Source organism: Caloenas nicobarica, chromosome 2 (genome assembly GCF_036013445.1).
Source record: "Caloenas nicobarica isolate bCalNic1 chromosome 2, bCalNic1.hap1, whole genome shotgun sequence".
Lineage (NCBI taxonomy): Eukaryota > Metazoa > Chordata > Aves > Columbiformes > Columbidae > Caloenas > Caloenas nicobarica.
Window position 1 is genome coordinate 144,594,845 of NC_088246.1, and position 21,783 is coordinate 144,616,627.

A 21,783-nucleotide genomic window follows, 5' to 3' on the forward strand; every position below is an offset into this window, starting at 1 on the left:
ACCAAGCCGATTAATTGCTACAAGTAAAAATGGAAATTAGCTGTAAGTTCTTTTCTGATCAGAAATAGTGGCCTCTCTGCCCATGTAAGAATAGGATATAACCTTGTAGGGATGGTAATTTTATTAGGACAGCAAGAATCCATTCCATTAACCAAAATATTGCATCCAGTACTTAGAGAAGCTTGTTTTTGCTATTAAAAAAAACCCAAACAAAACAAAAAAAAATTAAGCCATCATAAAAAAAAAGATAAAAAATTAAATAATTCTGTTAATTAAATTGTCTTTATGTGTCTCATTTAATTACTTTCATATACTACTAAGTGATTTTATTTAACCCAAATATTATCAGAACTTTAGCTAATGCTACACTTAGCCAACGATATGACTTCACATTATAAATACAGCTAAAATTGTTCAAAACCATGATTTCAGGTAAGATTTGCTCCCAGTTGCACTACTTGGTTACCTACTGGGTATGTCACGGTATGAGAACAGCTATATCAAGACCCACTGTCATGATAATGAAGTGTGAAGGGAAGACAGTCTGGGCAAAACAGGTCAGTACAGACAACAGAGCAGTAAATCAGAAATGACATGAAACATATACGAGAATGGAAGAAAACCATGTGAGAGAAAAAGAAATTTTCATGAAAAATAAATTGTATGAAAAAGTTTAGAAAGCTTTCTAGTAGATGAACAGCTCTACTTACTTTACATTTATGCTAATTTAATATTTAGTAGAAAGACTGTTTACACTAAAAAGCAGTACTTTAGAAGACTAACTGATGTCAAAACAAATACTTCATATTGAAGATCTGCTTCTTAGGTCAGCAGGTCTGTACTGGAAATTGAAGTAAATCTGCAGCTAATGTAGTTCCAGAATCAGCCTGCGAAGCAATACTAATTTGTATCTTGATGCTAAAACAAGCCTAGATTTCCCTTGTGGCAGTAATGGGGAACGAACTGGTGAGAACTCGAATCTCTGATACTACCTTTTTACGTTACTTCTTTAGAAGAGTTATAAGGTACGTGAAACTGTGAGGAGCTCCCTGTGCCAAAAGTCAGCATTTCCAAAACTGCAATCATATTTATTGATTTAGTATTTACACCCTGTCACTTCTAAGCACACAGTGAGACTTCATATCAATGAAGCATTAAAGAATTTCCCCTATCGATTTTTAATGCAAAATTCTTATATTTCAATGACATTAGAAAGAAATCAAATAAATGAGCGCATTGAAACTTTTTGTAGTCAGCAGCTCTCCACGTGAAAACAAATGCGACGTGGGTCTGTAAGAGCAAATCAGACAAAAGAAAAGGCAGATACCACACAAAACAGAAATCCTGCATTTACAGGAAGGAAGAGGAAACCGGTACATACACAACCGGCAGTTAAAAATGTCTAGTCAGTGCTTCTTCAATCCACGTGGTTAATACAGGAGCACTGTTACCTTATAGTAATGATCTCCCCCGGCTTTGCGCGGATGTACCAGCTACAGTTGATTCGAGCAGGATACTCAGAGGGCCACCCTGGACTTGTGATTGTCCCGCTTGGTGATCGAATTTGTTCTGGAATATCTCCGCAAGCTAAAAAATACATATATATTGAAAGTAACTTGATGAATGTCATTTTTCAAAAAGCCAGTAGGACAAAAATCAATCAATCCTTATCAGGGAAAATATCACACTGAGTTAGATGAGGTAGCACGAAAAGCAATGTCTAAAGGAGTTTGTAATGGACACAGGTCACCACGTCAGCCAAAAGATATTTTCCAGCATTGCCAGTATAGAAGTTTATACTATTGGCAATTAGCACTACAGATTAAAAGAGATTACTCTATACAGACTTTGACAATTCATTAGTAATGTGAGAGATCTTGTATTTCTTAATTTTATTTTTAGCCTTCAGAAAGACTCAGTTCAATTTAACTATGCATTTACACCTTCTACTGACAAATGCATTAGAATGTGAAAAATAAATTAAAGCAAAATAATCAAGTAGTTGAAATTTCCTGTCTTAAGAAAACCCAGTGCCTGGCCATCATTTCAATCCCTGCTTCCAGCCCTTGGCATGGAAATGATCATCATACACATTATTCCAATGCTTGGAAAGCAAAGAGCACTTACTGCCGCATATTTCATTTATAGATATTAAAAGTCAGGTTTACAAGAGATTATTCTTAAGAGGGACTTGCATAACTATATTTCTGATAATGGACTAGAAAGCTTGTATTTATAGAACTAATTCTGTGCAACTGAAGTAACTCAGTCATTTGTATTCTTATTTTATTATAGGTGTAGCTTTTTTATTGGCCTTAACTCTGTTGTTCCTTTCACTGGAGTGTTCTCAGCTCTGCTGATTTTATTTCAAGTAATGTACTTATTAGTTTTGTGGGTTTGTTTCACTGTTGGTTTTTTTTCCTCCCTTAGCAGCCTTATATCCAACACCTGTCATATATTCACAATCTTCACATAAATAGAAAGGCCAGAATACTCTTGCTACAGAGCCTGAAATTATGAGGACTTTTCAGAGGTCAGAAAACACATGAAAAATAATTGCCCTCTATGCTCTTATTTCAGTGTTTCCTCACTGCTAGTCCAGAACTTGTGAGCTCTCAAAGTTTGCTAGTAGCATAATCAGTTACACACAGCAGTTTAAACACAAGAACTCTTACAAATGAGGAGGCATTTTCATTATTGTCTGGTGATCAAAAGCTTCTAGAATTTTAAAATTTTGAATATGTATTCGATCAAAATAACAAATCAGAATTGATGCAGTGAATAAACAGCATGAAGAATGAACTGCATTTGTAATAGAGCAAAAGCTGTTTGTAATAATGTAATTTGTAAACAGGTTATTTTTTTCTGTTTTTACCCACAATCAAGCTTTTAAGATCATTTTTCAAGACAGCAGGGACCTGAAACTACTGACTCTCTCCAATACAATAAAAAGCTATAACCTTAAGTGAAAAATATTTCTGTATGGCATAATACATTTCTAAAAATAGGTTTACAAGGATTAAAAGACAAAAATGCTGGCATATGCCTGCATTAGCTTATAAATATCTAGAAACAAAAATAAAACTCAGTAGATTTACTGTTTTCATGTACAGCTTTAAGAAAACATTGCTTTAAACAGTTTTTCACATGTTCCTTATTAGAGCTTCATTCGTGCTGCACAGTTAAGTATTAACATACTTTGGCTACAGTATGTAGGACCTGTCCTAATATCTAGGAAGGAAAAAGTTTCAAAATACAGAAAGATATTATTTTATTTGAATATTCAATCAACTATTCCCTGGAAACTGTCATCTTTTAATTTTGAGCAAGCCCTATAGGTGGTGCTCTAACACCATGATATTTTGGAATGCTACTCCTGTGTGAATGATATAAATACAGTCCACATCTGTTGAGACAAGAAAAGGAAGGACTGGAAAGAAAAATTGGTTATTTGCAATTAAATATTGAAGTAAAATAGCATTTTTAATGGGTATGAAACAAAAAACACATGCAAAAAAGTAGAAGTATGTGTAAAACAAATGTACCAATCTAGCAGATATTGGCAAGCAATTCTATGTACTACTTGGTTACTACTGAAATAATGCTCAGCTTAAAATAAGTTGCCTTCAGGTGAAATTTATAATATTACAACATTTATCTGGTTTTAGATATTTACAAACTGACATATGAGATTTTGTCACTGAAAACTTGAAGGAAGCTTTTAAATTTGCCTGACAAAGAAAAACTTTACACTAGAAGATAAAAATAGTCCATTTGACGTATGTTCATTCAGTTTTACAAAGCTCGGCTCCAAAAACTTAAGCATGCTATAAATACACGTGCAGCCTGCGTCTGTTGAATAGGAACCTCCAAACACTGTAATTTACTATGCAATTAGATTTGCAATTTCCTATGCAGGCACAGCACACCCTGACCACTATTACACCATCCACTCAATCCGACCCCTGCAGTAGTACAAGCAGGAACTTTTGCTTGTTAAATGAGTTTGGAAGAAATTGCACATGGAAAGCCTGTATAACCAAGGCGGTATTTTCAGAGCACCCTGAAAACTTCTAGTTTTACTCAAATTCAGTTCTTTTAGCTTTTGTTTGCAATACCAGCCATATCCCTATATTTTTTTATATTCTTTTATTTAAGATTTTTTTTCTCTGTTTCCACTAAAGCCAACACTATGGAGCTGAGGGTAAAGTGTCACCATTTCCAGCACCTTTCAATATGGGTAGAAAGAAGACTAAGGAGGGCTTCAGGAGGCAAGAATGATCACAGCCACTAAAATACAGGGTGGAGTGAACAATACTGTATTTCTGCTCTAGAAGAGAGAAAAATCAAACTGAAGAAAGTGTGCATACGACAAAGTGGGAGTTCAAAAAATAAAAGGGAACTCCCTTGAAAAGGGATATACAGCCTCCTGAACTTCAGGTTAGCTAGATGAACTAAATGTACTTGCATACTTGGTACACATTCATACACTGAAATCTCTTACTCAGGAGACAACAGAAATCTCCCATTTGCTTCAAAAGGGTATAAAGGTCAAGGTCAACTGTACAGAAGCTGCACTTCAGAAGTACTGTCATTTTGAAAGAGAAAAATTTCTCAGAAAGATTTTTAAAATCAAGGATAACCTTTTGAAATAACACTTTTAAAGGGAATCTATTTTACAAATATAATACCAAGCCTTTTAAAATCAATTCCTCACCCTCTGCTTAACCGGGATGTTTCTTCTAAAGCTTTTAAGAATATAACATAACATGCATTTTATTTGTATGTTTCTAAACATGGACAATGTGAGCAACATCAAGAAGGGCATGGAAATAAAAAAAACCCAACACAATTCAAGTGACAGTGCATAAAACAGGCATGTACGAATAGAGGCAAACATCTTTTCACTATGTTGTGGAGAATTTGCACTTCTAATTTCAATTGCCTGCAGGCAGTTGTCATATAGGTCAGCCATATCTAAAGGAACTTAAAATTACAGGAAAACTGACTAGGTTTGGAATAATTTATTAAAGTATTAAAAATACATAAGAAAATGGAAGAATGAAAATTAGAGGAGTCAGAAAAAGGAGAGGAGTTTGTAACTGAGGCAGAAGTACAAAATAAATGAGAAGTTTGCATAGAGAAGCAAATATACATAGGGATGAATGGCTGAGATGGTTTCCAATCTCATGCTGGTGGCTCTAAGGTTTTTGGGTGGGAACAACTCCCTCCTGCACAACCGCACATGAGTGTTGTCTCTGCCTACATGCCTCTCAATTCCTCTATATTCTTTGGCACAATTCTGCCCATTTGTTTCCTGTTTTAAACTCTTTCGTTCGTGAGCCTTTATCTTAGTAATAATCTATTTGCATTTCTGTTTTCTTACTTTGCCATAACTCTGTTCAATAGATTGCAATACTGTAATTAGGACTGAAGATGTTTCACAGACTGAAGTGCAAAATAATGGTCAAAAAATCCTGCTGAGCGGATAAGCTATGCACATGGTTTTCTGGTGTATATGGATTTCCTTGTAGACCTTTTAAAAAACACATACAAGAGTTTTCCTTATTCCCTTCTTCCTGAAACTTGTTCACCATCCCACACTACAGAACACGACCGTAAACTACTTACAGGATGTTGATTGGAAAGCAGAAGAGAGCAAATGAAAATTTTACAGTACCAAATTCAACTTGCAAGATGTATTAATAACAAGACAATAATTAAGAAGCCTATGCAAAAATTCTGTAGCAAGATCTAGAGAAGTAAAGTATCTGTAGTAACAGTGAACAACATGTCAAGGAAAAAAGTCACTTCAGAAAAGCAGGGAGAGGGAGATTAGGGATTTATCTTCACAGTAATGCCAGGAGATCACTTGAAAAGATAAAAGAATTAGCTTTCAATGTGAACCACAAGATGATAAGGTATGCATTATATTGGACATGGTAAGGACACGAATGCAGCTGGATAAATGATCTGAAGGTGTTTAAAACAGCTTAGAGTAAAAAGAGAATAATGTTGCGATAAAGTCTAAACCATGAATAGTGAGGATAATTACTGCATTTGTAAATCTCAGGAGCCACTGAAAGTCTTATTTGGAGAACTACAGGGGAAGAAGGCATAGGAATCTATGCCTACAGGTCAAACTAAAAAGCTTTAATTTAAAATGCCCTTTGCTCTGCAATACAGAGACACAATCAGTAAAAAGGAACTTTTTTTTTTTTTTTTAAATTGCTGTGAACAACTGCTTTAACCAGTATAGAAGTTCTTTAAAACAAGGGTAGGGGAAAGTGGTTTTGCAGTTGTGACAATTATGGTGCAACATACCCCAAAGACAGACCTGAAAATATTTCTCAATTTTTCAGATTTTAAAGGCATAAACACTTGTTCTCTAGTGATAGCTTACAGGCAAGAGACAACATTCCATTATCGCTACTGGTAGAAAAAGCGTGCTCGTATATTAGAGATGTACCTGCAACTTGGCAGATATAATGCACAGCAGAAGAATAAATACCAAAGACCACAGAGGTCTGTGCTATTAAAACATAATTTAGTAAGGTAGGTCATGTAGCCTTACAGCAGCAGCATGACAGGAAATCTACCATCAAGACAATCATTTTATTTTAAATCCCTTCTCAGTAACAACTGTCCAAGAAAATCACGTCGTTGGTTTCAACACCAAGTTAAAGTTGGATTTAGAAAGATTAAAGGCCAGATGTCTTTGGTTCTATTTTACAGAAACTCTGCTTAAAATTGTTCTGATAGATATAAAGCTGTCCAGGTATGCTTGATGAAATATATACTCTGCAAGTTCAAAAACATGTTTGGGAGACACATATTGTTTCAAAGGAATTCAGAAATCATCTAGGTCCATCCCCATCTTTTATACATGGCCATATACCTAAAATTTAAGACATACATGCAAAGAGCTGTATGTAAGGAAAACGTCGCTGGGTCTGCCCACACGTTTTCTTCACGTTTTCATTAACAGACCACTGCCATCTCCATTATCTCAAAATTCTCCAGTGAAGAATTTTCACTTCATATTAAGACAGAAGGTTTAAGAGTATATTTCTTTTTCCCCAGCTGGAAAACTGTTTTAGAACACAGGACCACCAGAAATTCTTTTATATATATTTTTTTATATATATATATTTTTAATATTTTTAAATGGAACCCTCACTGGATCTTTCTTCTCAGTAGTTAAAGGTCTGTCTACCAGCTGCTGTTATTTTGTGTACAAAGTACATTGTGTTCTCTTCTCCTTGGCACCGTGTATTCAAGCATGCTGGCCAAAGTTCTGCAAGCAGAGTCAAAAATTCCATTCACCTCCTGCCCAGCAGATGCTTTTCTGCCTGTACTGCGACCTGTGACATGACTGTTGCAGCAACCAAAGGGGTGAAGGGTTGTTAAAATGTATGTTAAAACATATCCAGAAAGCTGCAGAGCTAGATTTTAGGTTGCCTGTGTATTTCATACCATCCAACTCCAGCAACAACTGTACCAGTACCGTTATTTATAATTTGCAGTGTGCCATAATATACCATGTATGATGGTACTTGGTGTATTACTACTGGTGAAAAGCAACAACATTCTTCATGATGCAGCACAAAAACAGATAGCAAAGATCTATAGACTCTGATGGTCTTTGAATAGCAAACAGTGGAAGGGAAAAAGAAGATTATACAGTGTAACAGAGACCATCCACTGACTGTACATTTATCCAAAAACCTAACTGCATGCACAATTTGCAACATAATGTTTGAAGTTATACTGCAAGGACAACTACAGTGAGACGTGCAAACTATTGATAAAAAGGACAAGTTTGCGTTTTGGCACTCATTTTAGAAGAGCAGCACGAAAATCAGTTTGATTTCCAGGGATTAGTGGGAGCTTCCCTATGAAAATAACCAGGCTTGTATTCTTCTGCCCACTGAAGAAGAGTGTTTGTCTCCCTATCCGCACATACTCTTAGAATCTGTATTACAGATGTGTAAAACACAAAGAGCAGCTTAGCTGGCACTGCTTAACATCTGAAGAACAAAGATCAGACACTGGTATCACCAAACGCCTCACTGGACAGACAGTCACTTTGCTAAGGCAGAAAAGGCCCAACCACGGCTGCTGCTCAAGGGAGGCTGAAGGACTCACTGGAAGAGAACATTGCAACCTTTAAGCAACGTGTGCTGCTTTTATACTCCATGTTCTCCCAGCATCTCATCAGTTTCTCAGTTTCACAAGTTCTAAAATTCTTTTTTTTTTTTTTTGTATTAAGGAAACTGTGCAGTCGAGTGTACAGTAGTTTCAGTTACTGCTTCAATCTAATCAGGTGAAATGCATAACTCCTGGATTTATATTATTTGATAGTAGCAGTGTCCAAAATTACATTTCAATAAATTTCATTTCAGAAAAAAAAAACTTCCCTGTGGAAAGAAAATATCAATTCAACTTAAACCAACTTTTCTCTTAGTTCAATGTTTGTATGGAAAAATAATTAAGCAGTCCACTTAGAAAGGCATAATCTGTTCATGAGCATGCAGGTATCAATTTTATCTTATGAGAATTTTTCCATGTTCCAGTTGCTTCATTCCTTATTACATGCTGCAAAAGGCAGTAATAATTTTTATAGCCAAATATCTCTTCATAAGATACCAGGTGGCTTTCAATATTTACTATTTAAGTCATGCATGAAATTTAAACATTACAAAAAATGACTTACCCGTTGACACTCCTGAAATATGCACATTTTCAGAATGTTCTGCAAGAGCACCATTTCCTAAAATTAAACATAATGAATAAGCTAATTTCCAAGATAAAATTTGTAAAAATTCTTCAGATACCCTTTTACAGAACAGAAAGAACAAAGCTGAAATAATTTTAATTAATATTAAACATTAAAGGTCCTACATTCATTTCATGATAAAACTGAAGAGAAAAACTAGAGAAAAAGTTACTATAAAGTGAAAATAAACAAGCCTCATTAGCGTACTAGGAAAAATTAAATATACTAGAAAGTTAAGGAACAAGAGACTGACAGTGGTAAAGAGTTTTGAGAAACTTCAGGTATTTTAGACGGCAGATTTTGCATCAAATGTTATTTTCAAGAAAGGTTTATTTCAATGCATCTTCCCCATTTCCTCCCATATCAAGATTTATAAGTGAATGCTGTACAAATAAATATACCCAGGGAAAGGCATCCACCTACTCCATAATGAATTGTAGCCTATTCCTTTTATCCAAAAAGACATTTCAGGTATAGCCAGGAACTAGCTACCTTCAAGAGTAACTCCCCATCGATGTTCATTAAAACTAACTATACTTGCAAGGATGAACAAGACGACCCATGTGGTCATCAAGAGTAAGAGGCAACATGTTACTCCTTTGAATCTTGTACTACTTTGTACTCCTCCAAAGTAGAAGTAGTCTGTTACAGCAAATACATCGGCTGACAGGTGGCAGCCCTATTACACAATGTGGCTATTTGTGCATGTTTCTCCCACTGAACAGCTCTCATGCTCCTCTCCTTTAGTGAGCATCCTTTCTTTTACCCTTTACAACAAATTTCTAATAAAATCTCCCAGGCATTTCAGGTGAGAGCTGCTTTCATAAATTAGCTCATAGGCAGTGAATCTAAAATGTAAAATACATCACTAAGCAAATTTTAAAACCACAACTCTCAGTCCCTCAAAGCTTTGTAATATTGAAGGTTTGCCATGTCACACGGATTTTCACACATGTGAAATCAGTTGTTCAACCAGTACTGCAATGTAAGAGTGGTACATTTGGTAACAAGAACGTTAAATACATGAAGAATATAAAATTCATTTTATACCAAGGTTAAAGACTGTTAGAGTTGACCTAGATCATACACATCTAAGCAAGCATCTCAATGCTCTTCCGCTGCAGTGAGAGCAAATAAAAATGTTTCAGAAACTGCTCCCAGAGTTGACACCAAATGCACAAACATAGTTTTTTACTTTCTGAAGACACAATAATCTTAGAAATCTGATGATCAGAATGTGTAGAAAAAGGGCGAGTCTAATTTTTCTTTTTTTTTTTTTAAAAAAAACCCTCCAAAACCCACAAAAAAAAATCCCACCCACAACTAAATTTGTGGGCTCTTAAGTGATGTGTTCCTCCCCCATTTTTAATGTATTAATTTCACTGCACATATTTACATACTAAGTTGCTTTGTCTCATTTTAAAGCAAAATTTCACACTATAACAATTCCCCTCAATGTTCAAAAGATGTATTTTAAAACAATTTAAAATAATGTATCAGTGACAAACTACTTTCCAATTAAACTATTTTCAAAAGTAAAATACACCCGTAAGTTTCAAAAAGCTACTCTCCAAACAATTTATCCATTTTGCACATAAACTGACATGCTGAATGTCTTCAGTAACACTTAGCTCTAAATTTACAACATAAACACCATCTTTGCTGTAAAGTGATTTTACTTGTAACTTTTTCCAGAGAAGCACATTTCTGATTGTCTTGTTTTCTATTATTTCCACCAACATAAGGAAAACATTAACACATTTCAAGACCTCTTGTTTTAAGCTAAAAATTGCTTACTGATATTTCATCTATCAAATTACAGCAGGGATTATTCACCAGTTCTGTATTTTCAAAAAGGCGTTATTAGCACATACAACTATATCTTTATTTGTTATTGAACACTGAAAATGAACAGCATGACAAAAAAGGAATTCATAAACATTTAGAAATATGAAAGACCCCAAAGTAATTACATTGAAGACAGTCAGCATCTGGGCACTACACTGACACCCCAGAATCTGAGTTATAGACAAGCTGACTATATGTAAAGACCAGGAAAACAAAACACCCAGAATTTTAATGAAATGAGTTCTGATAAAAATACAATGATAAAACATGAAAATACTTACATAACACTAAAGAGATAGATAGGAATAAAAACAATGTATATATAAAAAAAAAGAGAAAAAACTATAAATCAGATGGGAAGCATACTAAAATGGGAACTTGCATCCAAATCCTGTACGCATTGACTTAGAATTAAAGGGTTAAGAAAAAAACTTAAGTCAATATCCAAAACAGAACGCTTTAATATTTTCCATCTAAATAAACTTTATGATCTAACAATTAATCTCTTGACATAAAGTGGTTGCTTTTATTGTCAAACTAACTTCAGTGATTAGTCAGAAGAAGCACTAATCTGTGATGATGAAGCCTCAACTCAGATCCAAGTACCATAATATCAAAATAAGGTGGGTTTTCTAAAAAATTATATCCTTCCCAATAATCCTTCATTACAGGAAAGATGAATCTTAGAAAACCTCTCAGATTATTGCTTCCTTTTTTATTGGAAACTGTCACTGAAATAGAGTGTGTCTAGATGCCATGTAAGTGTTATTAACTGCTGACGCCTTTATGAAATTTTTAGGCAATAATCTTTATATGATTTCAACAATTATGTCACATGGTTCCATATAAACTGAGCCCACTAGAATATCAATATACCAGACAACAGATCAGCAATTTCCATTAAGATATGGGAGCATAATTATCTTTGAAATTCCTGTTAGTCTATCTATTTAATACAGCAGAGTATATATAAAAAAATTCTTAGGTCACCAGTAAGTTTTCATAAATCCTGATGTTTTAAAGAAATATTTACTATTCATTCCCATATGAACCTGAAGTTTTAAACTGAACCAGGTGCCACCTAACAAAACCTGACACAAAGCTTGCCCATATCAGTCACAGGAGCTGGTTAAGTACATGTGGCAAAGTGCAGCGCTGGAAGAGACACATCAAGAAGCTCCTGCACAAATTCATGCTGCCTGCAAGAAACAGAGGTTTGTTTTCAAAAACTGACATCTTCCATCACTTTTTGTTTCAGTGACATCTCAAAAAAAAAAAAAACAAAACATCACTTGTGTAACCAGGGCTATACCCATCTCCTTTTATAAAGGCTTATAACAAATGGACCATTTATTTTAAGTGATATTAAACAGAAATGTATGTCAGCTTTAGTCCTGCAACTTAAGATATGGTCAGCAACAGCATTTAAATTAAAAATTCAAAAGGACAAGGTTCAAGATAGTAAATGCCTTTTTTTTTTTTCCTTAAAAAAGAAAAATCAAAATAGAATCTTTGGTAAATAGGATATGAGGTATGTTAAACTTCTGGTAACCTACAGGTTAAACAAAGGTATAGAAACTACTTTCAATGTCTTTCCATTTAAGTTCCCGTGAGATTGTTGTCATCACTGCTGTTAATATCTCTTAAGATTCCTTGACTGCAATTAAAAAAAAAAAAAAAAAAAAAAAATCAGCAAAATGGTTATTAAATTAGTTAGATTCTTTACCAACATGTTTACAGTATAGAACAATCTCTGAATTCTGAGGTCCCTCACTGTCTTTAAAAATCTCCTAAATGTTCAAAGTATAGCTATGGTCAAAGCTTCTCTCTGATTCTGATGGACTCATCCATAAAATTTTATTTTCACAGCCCAAAGCTGGTCCCTTTGACCTTTGCCAATTTCTTCTATCTCCCTCAAATCCTCTGGGTTGAGATGCTGTCTTGTCTTGGAAGCAGGCAGAAACAGACAACAGAAACCGTAGCCTGGGAAGGTATTTGACTCACTAACATCATCTGAATTCCATCACAGATAGGAAAATAAACACACGTCAGGGGAGTGGGGCTGGCAATAAGGAAAATGTTGCTGCAGTAAACACTTCGACCAAAGTGCAAAGGAAAATGATGAGGGGAAAGCGTGGAAAAAACATGCTTTCACACTTGAAAAACACAACATGTTTGGAAAAAAAACAATTTCCCTTTGTTCCATGTATTTGAAGCCTGGGCAGCAGCTGTGATGCTCAGACAGGTGGTGCAAACCGCGAGGCCGCAGCCCTCAGCGCGGGACGGCACCTGCCCCGCGGCCTGCGCAGCTCGGCTCGCGCGCGGCATGGGAACAGCATCAAAAGATTATCTGCATATAACTGCAGAGCATAAAACTAAGCCTACAGTCTTGAAATAAGTTTCTCCTTTAATTTTTACTCAAATTCATGCAGTTTTCAAAAAGCACAGCCAAGCAAATCCACACCCCCCAATAATTGTCTCTCTTAGTCAAAACATTCAGATTAAACAAGACAGGCTTCTGTATTCCAGATACATGAAGGTTTCATACAAAGACCAGTAATTTTATCTAAATACTGATATATTTGATAGCAAATAACGACTCTTGAATGAAAATCCTGTTTTAATTTCATTTTGACTAAAACTAGTAACACATACGAACAGTGAAGTGATGACTATTGTAAAAGTGCACCCAAAATATTTGGTACATACAACTTTGTCCACTGTGATTGTAAAATCAAATTTTATAACTTCAGTTTGGAAGAACATCATGTATCTTGGGTCTCAGTTAAATTCAGATTGTATTTTACACAGAAAGTAACTTGACTGTTGAAATGAAAAATGAAAAGGGAAAGAAAAAAAATCCACAGTGGCAAACACCACATTTATCTTTATATTTGCTGTCAGACCAAGTAGTTACTGTCCACACACAAAAAAAAAAAAGAAAAAAGAAAAAAAAAATCATTCACACATATCTCCATCAAAGCTAAAATCTTTAACAGCCAAATTAACAACCCCTCTATAAATAAAACTCTATAAATTGAAGAGAATGGCTATGAAGAGAGAGCTTTTTCTAAACTACCTGGAGTTAAAAGGTACTGTGGTGCATAATTAATGTTACATAAGCAGACCGGACAGGAAATTTCTTTGGAACCACAATTATGAGGGACAAGAGATCAACAGCACTTCCTGTACATCATCATGAGTTTCCAAACAGCCTTTATCACAGTACGTGTTCAACTTGCTTTACTTTAGACAACATACTTCGTGATCAAACCTCCTTTCTCCATCCTGCTCCCCAAATTCCTGTCCACTCTGTACCTTACAAAGAGTAAGCTTAACTTGTTTATACTTCCTCTTGTCATCAGAAGTTCCCTTGCATTAATCTTCACCAAATTTTGCCTCTAACTGACCAAGTGTGGATGATGCTACCAAAATATTGATCTCACTATACACTTCCATGAACAAATTGGTTCCGCCTTACTTATTACCCCAATAAAAAGCCACTCAGCAATGGTCCTATGATGCCATACTCCAAAAATAGCAATATCCTTCTTGATCTAAAGATGTGGGAGCTGGAAACATCCGCAATGCCTCTGTAATATTCCAGCATGCTTCCTGGAAATGACTCCTTTGCTAGCATATCTTGTGACGGTCCCAGCAAGTGGCCATTCCACCTCCTACCTCCTTCAAATATCTAAGCACAGTTGTGCAGAAACAAGCTCCACCTGAAGACGCTGCACGTCAGGCTGAACCGCAGTCACACTCGTCTGCCGAGTCCGTGGGAGTTAAGTGCAAAAGCAGCCTGCCCCATCCGTCACACTTACGGCTGCCCTAAGGTTAAGATGGCACAGCTCAGAGCACGTGGGAGGCTGCCCTCCTCCAGATAAACTAAATGATCTTTAATGGTCCCTTCCAAGTCAAACCATTCTATGACGAACACATTTGTTCAGTATGTAACCCAAAATACAATATTGAATTATTTACATGTAGGTCACACATAGTTAATAAGCCAAAAAAATTAGGTAGGATGCCCCTTAGTCTTCCGGGTCATTGTTCACAAGCTCCTCATCTCCTGAACACTTTGCACATACATTTGTTAAACTACTGCACATTTAGAATTAAATGCATTAGCATTTAACATAATTCTGTAACAACAGCAAAGAGCTACATATCCATAGGTGTATCCATAGGTATATGGTCATACTGCTGCCAAACTCTTCTGTACTGCAGGAGTAGTACACAGTAAATTAAGGAAAAAACCCCACTTTGTATAATCTCAAATGAACATGAGGGTACCAAAGGGACTAGACTTCGTTTTTCAGCCTTTATAATCTAGAAGAGTCTCTGAGAATACGGTTTCTCCTCTACTTTCTCTTCTATCTCTGCAAACGTGTTCTCCTACCACTGCTAAACTGTATCACAGAAATTCAGACTTTGCCTTCCTCAGAAGACAGGAACAGAGCCACATGTGCAACTTAACATTACAAGAGACAAGGAACTGAAAGTGGAGTAAACAGCGAAGGGAAAAAAAAAAAAAAAAAAAAAGGCAGCAGTCTAAGCATCTGAAACTTACCCTCCCAGAACAGCTCATGAAATAAACAGTGTTATTGCTACAGGGAATGCTTCAAATAAAGGTGCGGCAGAGCCCGGAGTGCACAGTCCACTGAAGCCAGGTGACATTTGTTACAACTATATTCAGCAACAAGGCAAAGCAGCGGTGTCATTTCAGATTCCTACAGAATCCAGTCACGGCCTTTACAGGTGACACCATTTTATTATTTCCTGCCTTCTGATGGCTTAGTTTGCAATCACTGCATCCTTTTGATTAGAGATATGCATAAAATCAAATTAGCACATTTGTGCACCAATATGTATTTGGATTAACTACTCAAGATTCACGATCCACAGTCATCTCATATTTTCATGTTCTTATTGTTCTTTTTATATAGTGCACTGCGTCTTTGAGCAGAAGTTTTTGTCCTATACCCAGTTGCTGCTTACTTCCTTGACAAAGGGGCAACACATGCTTCTGCATAAATTGACGTATTTCATGACAAAAGGCAATTTAAAAAGCATGACAAGTGACAGTATTGAATTTTAGGCATTAACTGATCAATAATCTCCAGTTTAGTTGAAGAATCTGCAAGAAATACTGACAAAATTTGTGTTATTTATTTTTAAATGAATAGTTTGGTGTTAACAAGCTATATGCAATTCTCTTCTGTATTTCCTTAGGGTTAAGTACTGGAGTCACAGGAACTTCAGGTGGTCATTTGTGAAACAGCACTAAGCTGTGCAGCAAGATGTAAATTATCCTTCAGGTAGGGAAGGATTAAATAACCTTTTCTTTTAATGTAAAATTACACATGCAATAGACAGAAACATTGAGATAAAGCCTTACTGCTGTGTAGACATCAGCCAGAATTCTCTACTAAAGGCAAGCTGAGCAACAGAGTTACAAGATTTATTCCAAATCCCTATAACAGAACATCTGCTACAAAGAAGATACAGTAAATATATGTAAAATTTCAAACAGTGAAAGCTAATGTTCATGCAAAATGAAAGTGTTGTATACTCAAATACTACAATGGCATAATTAATTTATTTAATTATGGAAAGAATAAAAATTACTAAGAGATGAAACTGTACTGAAATAGTGGCTTATTTAAATGTGTTTATGATACGAAAGCAGGAAATAAGCACATAAAATTTCACTGTAAAAACAGATAAAGCACAGCATTTGTTTACAATACTCAATGCTGTTATTCTATGTAGTACTGTTTTTATTTTAGCCCAACTGTGATGTAGTTTTATTTAGAAAATGAAGACAAGAACTAGAGAATCAATTCTGCAATTGAATTGTTTTATGTAGGTTTCAGATTCTCATTTTTTCTTTTTACAACCACCAACGTCTACCATTTTGTGCTTAGAAAATTATTGCTTGGGTGTAAAACAATGGGTATGGTGCTGCCGAAAGTCTGCACTGTATAGTTAAAATCTGTTGTCCAGCATTGTGTATTTGTATCACCCCCTCACACTTACACTGTCCTTTTCTCCTCACAGAAGAACTTAAAATGACATGTAGCTGCATGACACTTTTGAAAAACACATCTTTATTCATCTTTTGGTGAACAAGCACAGCCAGGAAGTTTCCAAATCTATATTCACTGTACAGAGCCTAAACTCTAAGTTAATCAGTACTTGAGTGAGCAACAGCTCATACCTTTATTCCTATAATCATGATAACATTGACTTAAACATCTCCAAAGAAAAACAGTCTACTTCTTTTACATTCTTTAGCATTGCAATGTTATTACCCCCACCAAAAAGTCTGAGTTCATTCTTCAAAAATTGACTATTAAAACAGGTACCCTAAAATAAAACACAACACCTAAGTTCACTACACAAGTCAATGCTTTGATTTGAAGAATATACAATGATTAGGTCATAACAGATCTATTAACTTCTCTATCAAAAGAAAATATATCCTTTATTCCTGATAATTTTATTTTGTTAACTTGGGATTTGTCTATATTAGGATGGTATTTCAGATAAGGAGCATGCTTCTCAGTTTCCTGATCTGCTCCTTTTCATGTGCTTTGGTTCACATTACGCTGTGGCCTTGGAACCATCAAACTGGATTCCTTTTAGATGCCACCCTCCTACTCATAATGGGTACTCAGTCTTCTGGGCCACACCAGAGCTAGTCCAAGGAAATCCCTTCAGAAGTGTACACAGCACAAGCATTGGATCTTCAGCATAACTTGGTTTAGTCCACAAACACGTTCCTGCCAGGCTGTGGGATGTGCTAGTGCAGAGGCAGCCCCAGCTACCCAACAGCAGCAGTGGGACCTCTGCCCACCACAGCTCCAGTGATGCCAGGGAGGCTCCACCTCAACTTCAGCTATAAGCTGCAGAGCCTCCACGGTCATTCAGCATGAGCAATGCAAGCTCTCCTTCTGGATTCATTAAGCGCTGCGTACTTTATTCACTAATATTACACCAATTGCGAATGCTGTTGCAACACACAAAAGAAAATTTACAAAATTCCATATAAACCATACTGAGATGCTAACATAATGCAAAGTTTACATAGATGCTGCCAGCCAGATGATGCTGGAGCATCCAAACACCCTTGGCACCACTGGGATACATCAAGTAAACATTCGGAAGATGCTACAGTCTACAACGTGAGCTCTCCCACTCCTGCTCTACAGATGTGGCTTCTCAGTCACCTTCCACTCTTGCTTCTCCCTTCTGTAGGAAGGGACAGCTCTGCCTTGTTGCCAATCAAACAGAGAGCGACCTGCAATTCTGTCCCTGGCTGTATTTCATGCAGCACAAACTTCTGCTCTGGCTGTACCAGCAGGAGAGACTCTCACAAAAGAGAGAACAGGAAACACCTTTGAAAGGGACCTCTGCACCCCGAATGAGCAAGATAACCCGAAGTTCCTTTATTCTAGATTGCAAAAGAGAAGCTAGAGTAGAAACTGTAGCAACTCTGATTTAATGCTGCACATGGAGGGGAAAAAAAAAAAAAATCAACCGCAACCACATTCAGTCATACCTGTAAATGCCACAAGACGATTTTTTGTGTATTGTCATTAAAATACAAAAACTTAAATTAATAACTAAACCAACTTGACTTAGGAGAAGGATTTTTGTGTGAAAGTTTCAGAAAAACCAGTTCAAACTTCTCAGCTGTAGTTAGAAAAGGTGGGGACAGTAAAGAACCTGGCTTTTTTTTTTTATTCTCACTGAAAAATTCCACAAACTATTTATAGACAGCTCTAATATACTTGGCAGCAAGCAGTGGAAATTGGAAATCTAGCAGAGACACTGGCTCAGCTTCAACAAGATTCCTGATTTTAAGCACATAAGTAGTTCTATTCATTTCAAACCCTACGCTTCTGCCCAGCCACGTATGAGGGTAGTTACTCCACTGACCATTGCCTGCAAGTTGCACATGTTCTCAGGTGGTTGGTCCGGTGCAGTATTTCAGATTAGACTAAGAGTAGAAAAAAAAGCAGATTACTAAAAATCAATCAGTTCAAACAGTGAATATTTTCTATTAAATTACAGCTAAATCTCAAGTAACTTAAAAAAAAAAAATAAAAAAGGGGTGAATCAGAAGAAAAGGGAGTAGACCAGAAACTGGGTAGGGGTGGCTGGGCAGGGGAAGCAAGAGAGACCACAATGTCTACCCATCCCTAAACATTCTCCTTTATAAGGCTTAGGTGTCTATTCTTAACTGAATGCCACGAATGCAAACCTAATAATTTGCCCTCCTATTTGAAAACATTCCATCGCTGTATTACTTACAAAACTAGAAAACAGCGGAAGTTTCTAGCTATTTTAAACCACTACGTTTAAAATAATAAAACTCAATTATTTAAACAAAGGACTGTTCAGAGCCTTTGTACATGTTCTACTTCAGTAACTATTCTTTTCTTCTGAAATTCCATTTCAGATACTGAAAGTATTTCACATTTTAGAAGTGCCAGACTAGGGGAAAATTTCGATGTGTGGGCTGCACGGTGCTTATACAGTAGGGGGAAGAGCATTTCAGATTTGATTGATACTGTCCACATGCTTTGTATTTTTGTCTACTACAGTTTCTTTAAATCACTGTTGCAGTAAAAAACTTAGTTTTGGTTTTGCTCCATGCAGGTTTAGACTGATGCGCATCTTAATTCCTTATAGCTACAGGAACAAATGGCAGTAGGCAAGAGCCTACATACAGCATATTAAGAACAAATGAGTGAACAAAATACACCACAAAAAAACCCCAAACAAACATCTACAGCCAACCAGAAGGGTTTATGCCTCTATCAGAAGCTAGATAGTTAAAGCAGGGCTCAGGATACATATTCTTAAAATATAATACTGCTGCTTATCCTGTTTTCTTCAAATGATTTGACTTGAAAAGATCAAGATGATTTGATCAAGATCAAGATGATTTGATCTTGAAAAAGTGTTAACAGAGAAAGGAAATCATTATTCATAAACTAATAACAGCAGTCATCATAAATCTATTATAAGCTTGCAGAAATGAAAATATTATCTGCTATTACCCCATGAATACCTACCAGGAACCCTCGAAACACTGAAGCTTCTAGTTCCAGGTGACAGCATGACTCAGTTTTCAACTGATTTTTTTCCAAAAAAGACTCAAGTAGTGTAGGAGTACTTGATATTGGGGGGCAGGGGAGAATCACGAGGATGTTTGAAAAGGAAGAAGCAGCAGTGAAGCAGTGTTTTCTGTATTATAGAGCCTACATCTCATGTGACCAAATACTCGAAACAGAAGGGGAAAGAAAAATTCTAGTCATGTTAGAAGGAAAAAAAATAAAAATCACTGCCTAATATATATCCAGAGAATAATGGTCTCAAAATCCAGAAAGCTCATTGGATTCATAAAATAAAATTACTAAATCTATTTAAGTCTTTATTCAACAGATGTGCTAAGATGTTACAATTCAAGCAGAAATCAAGGAGGAAATTTCATACTTCTGACTAGAGCAAAAGCAGGGGGATCAAGAAATCTAACAGTAATTTCCAGATTTGCTAGATTGTTTCTGGAATATTGGCCTGAGCAAACCAGGGAATACTGGAGTCAACAGTATATATCTGCCGAGTTTCAACTCTGCCTTCATGAAGGCAACAACAATAAATTAGAATTAACTGCAAAGCATCCCAGCTGCATTCACTGTAATGACAAAACTGAACTGAATGCAAGCCATTTACTATAAAGGGTGGTGAAGCAACAGTATATTTACATGCACATTTTGCACATACGTCAAATATAAAAATCATAAACGCACAGCATGTTTATTGCATCAGGAAAAATATCCTCATATGAAAGATAAAACTGTGTTTTCTTCCGTTCTTGCTACTTATTGCTAGAAATAAAACTTTGATGTTGACAACCTTTTATACTCTTTAATGTGTTTTAGTTTCTTTCTGATAGAATTTTAAAGTACTACAGAGTTCAAGAAAGCTCGTTTTCTTTAATTTACAAAAAAAGTTCACAGAAACCACAGACCTTGCAAATACTTGTGCAGACTTGTTTATGCAAAGTCTGGCAACCGGGGTTTTTAGACCCTTAGCACCTATTCAGACTGAAACTGAATTTACACCAAACATCATACAGTCTGCCCAGCTATCTTCCAGTAATACAGGACAGTCTCTGTCCCTTATTAATGCTTCCCTAAATTAATTAAACTGTAGGAGTAACCTTGCACACATTCCTAACTCAGCACGCCACCATTCATATGGACTGCAACAACACAGTAAAAAGCACAGCCAAAGGATTGGAGAACTCCTAAGGCAATGCACTTCTCGCCTGTGCCTTCAGCATCTGTAAAACAAAGCTTTTTGTTAATGTCATGCAAACACCCATGTGCAAAATTATTCAGAATAATGAAATTGATATGACCTATTCTAATTATAGAAGACAGAAGTGGAGATGTCACTGAGTTTCAAGGGAACCACAACATACAGATGCCTCCATTCTCACTATTTAAAGACATTCAATACACATAACTGTTTCTCTACTGTTACTTTTCAGCTTCAAAGTCTCAATCACTATGATAGCAAAGGCTATTAACTAGCTGAACTAATCTTCTAGACTTGCCTAAACGATGCTGTTTATTAAATATCTTCAGGACTTAGGAAGAATAAGAGCTGAACTTGCTATAACTTGCCAGTTATAACATACTGCATTCCTCAAAATGCACCATGAACTGCTTCTATTCAAAGACAAGAGATTGCCTGCAAGATATGAAGTTGATTTTACTCAGATTAATAGCTTCTTTAATTAAGAATCAGATCTTAAAATAGCCAAGGCATACGCCAGGTACGAACATGTGTGCACACATACTTGCATGAGTACGATCGGCAACCATGTAAGAATTCTGCGTGTGGCAACCTTGCTATTTCAACACTCTTTTGTTCAAACAAATTAGTTTGAAAGCAAACAAATGATCAGGAAATGTCCAGTAACATTTATAATCCAGTAAAACTTACTTTCTGTCCAGTGTTTTATGCAAGTCCTATGTGCTGTTTGAGAAAATTCTGCTACAGCTACTGCATTTATTCAAGTCGTTGATTCTAAAATAGAAAACTTCAGGAAGCTCCATGGATATTTTAAGTCT

At 36.0% G+C, this 21,783-nt stretch overlaps 1 protein-coding gene across 1 annotated transcript in view; it reads right to left on the reverse strand.

Annotated features, from left to right (window-relative positions):
- LRP12 (LDL receptor related protein 12) overlaps window positions 1-21,783 on the reverse strand; it is a 49,763-nt gene that overhangs the window by 12,140 nt on the left and 15,840 nt on the right. The window contains exons 2-3 of the mRNA XM_065629512.1: window positions 8,717-8,773; window positions 1,452-1,587 (exon numbers count right to left, since the gene is read on the reverse strand). Of these exons, the coding sequence (XP_065485584.1) occupies window positions 1,452-1,587; window positions 8,717-8,773 (193 nt within the window). The remainder of the gene's footprint in view (window positions 1-1,451; window positions 1,588-8,716; window positions 8,774-21,783) is intronic.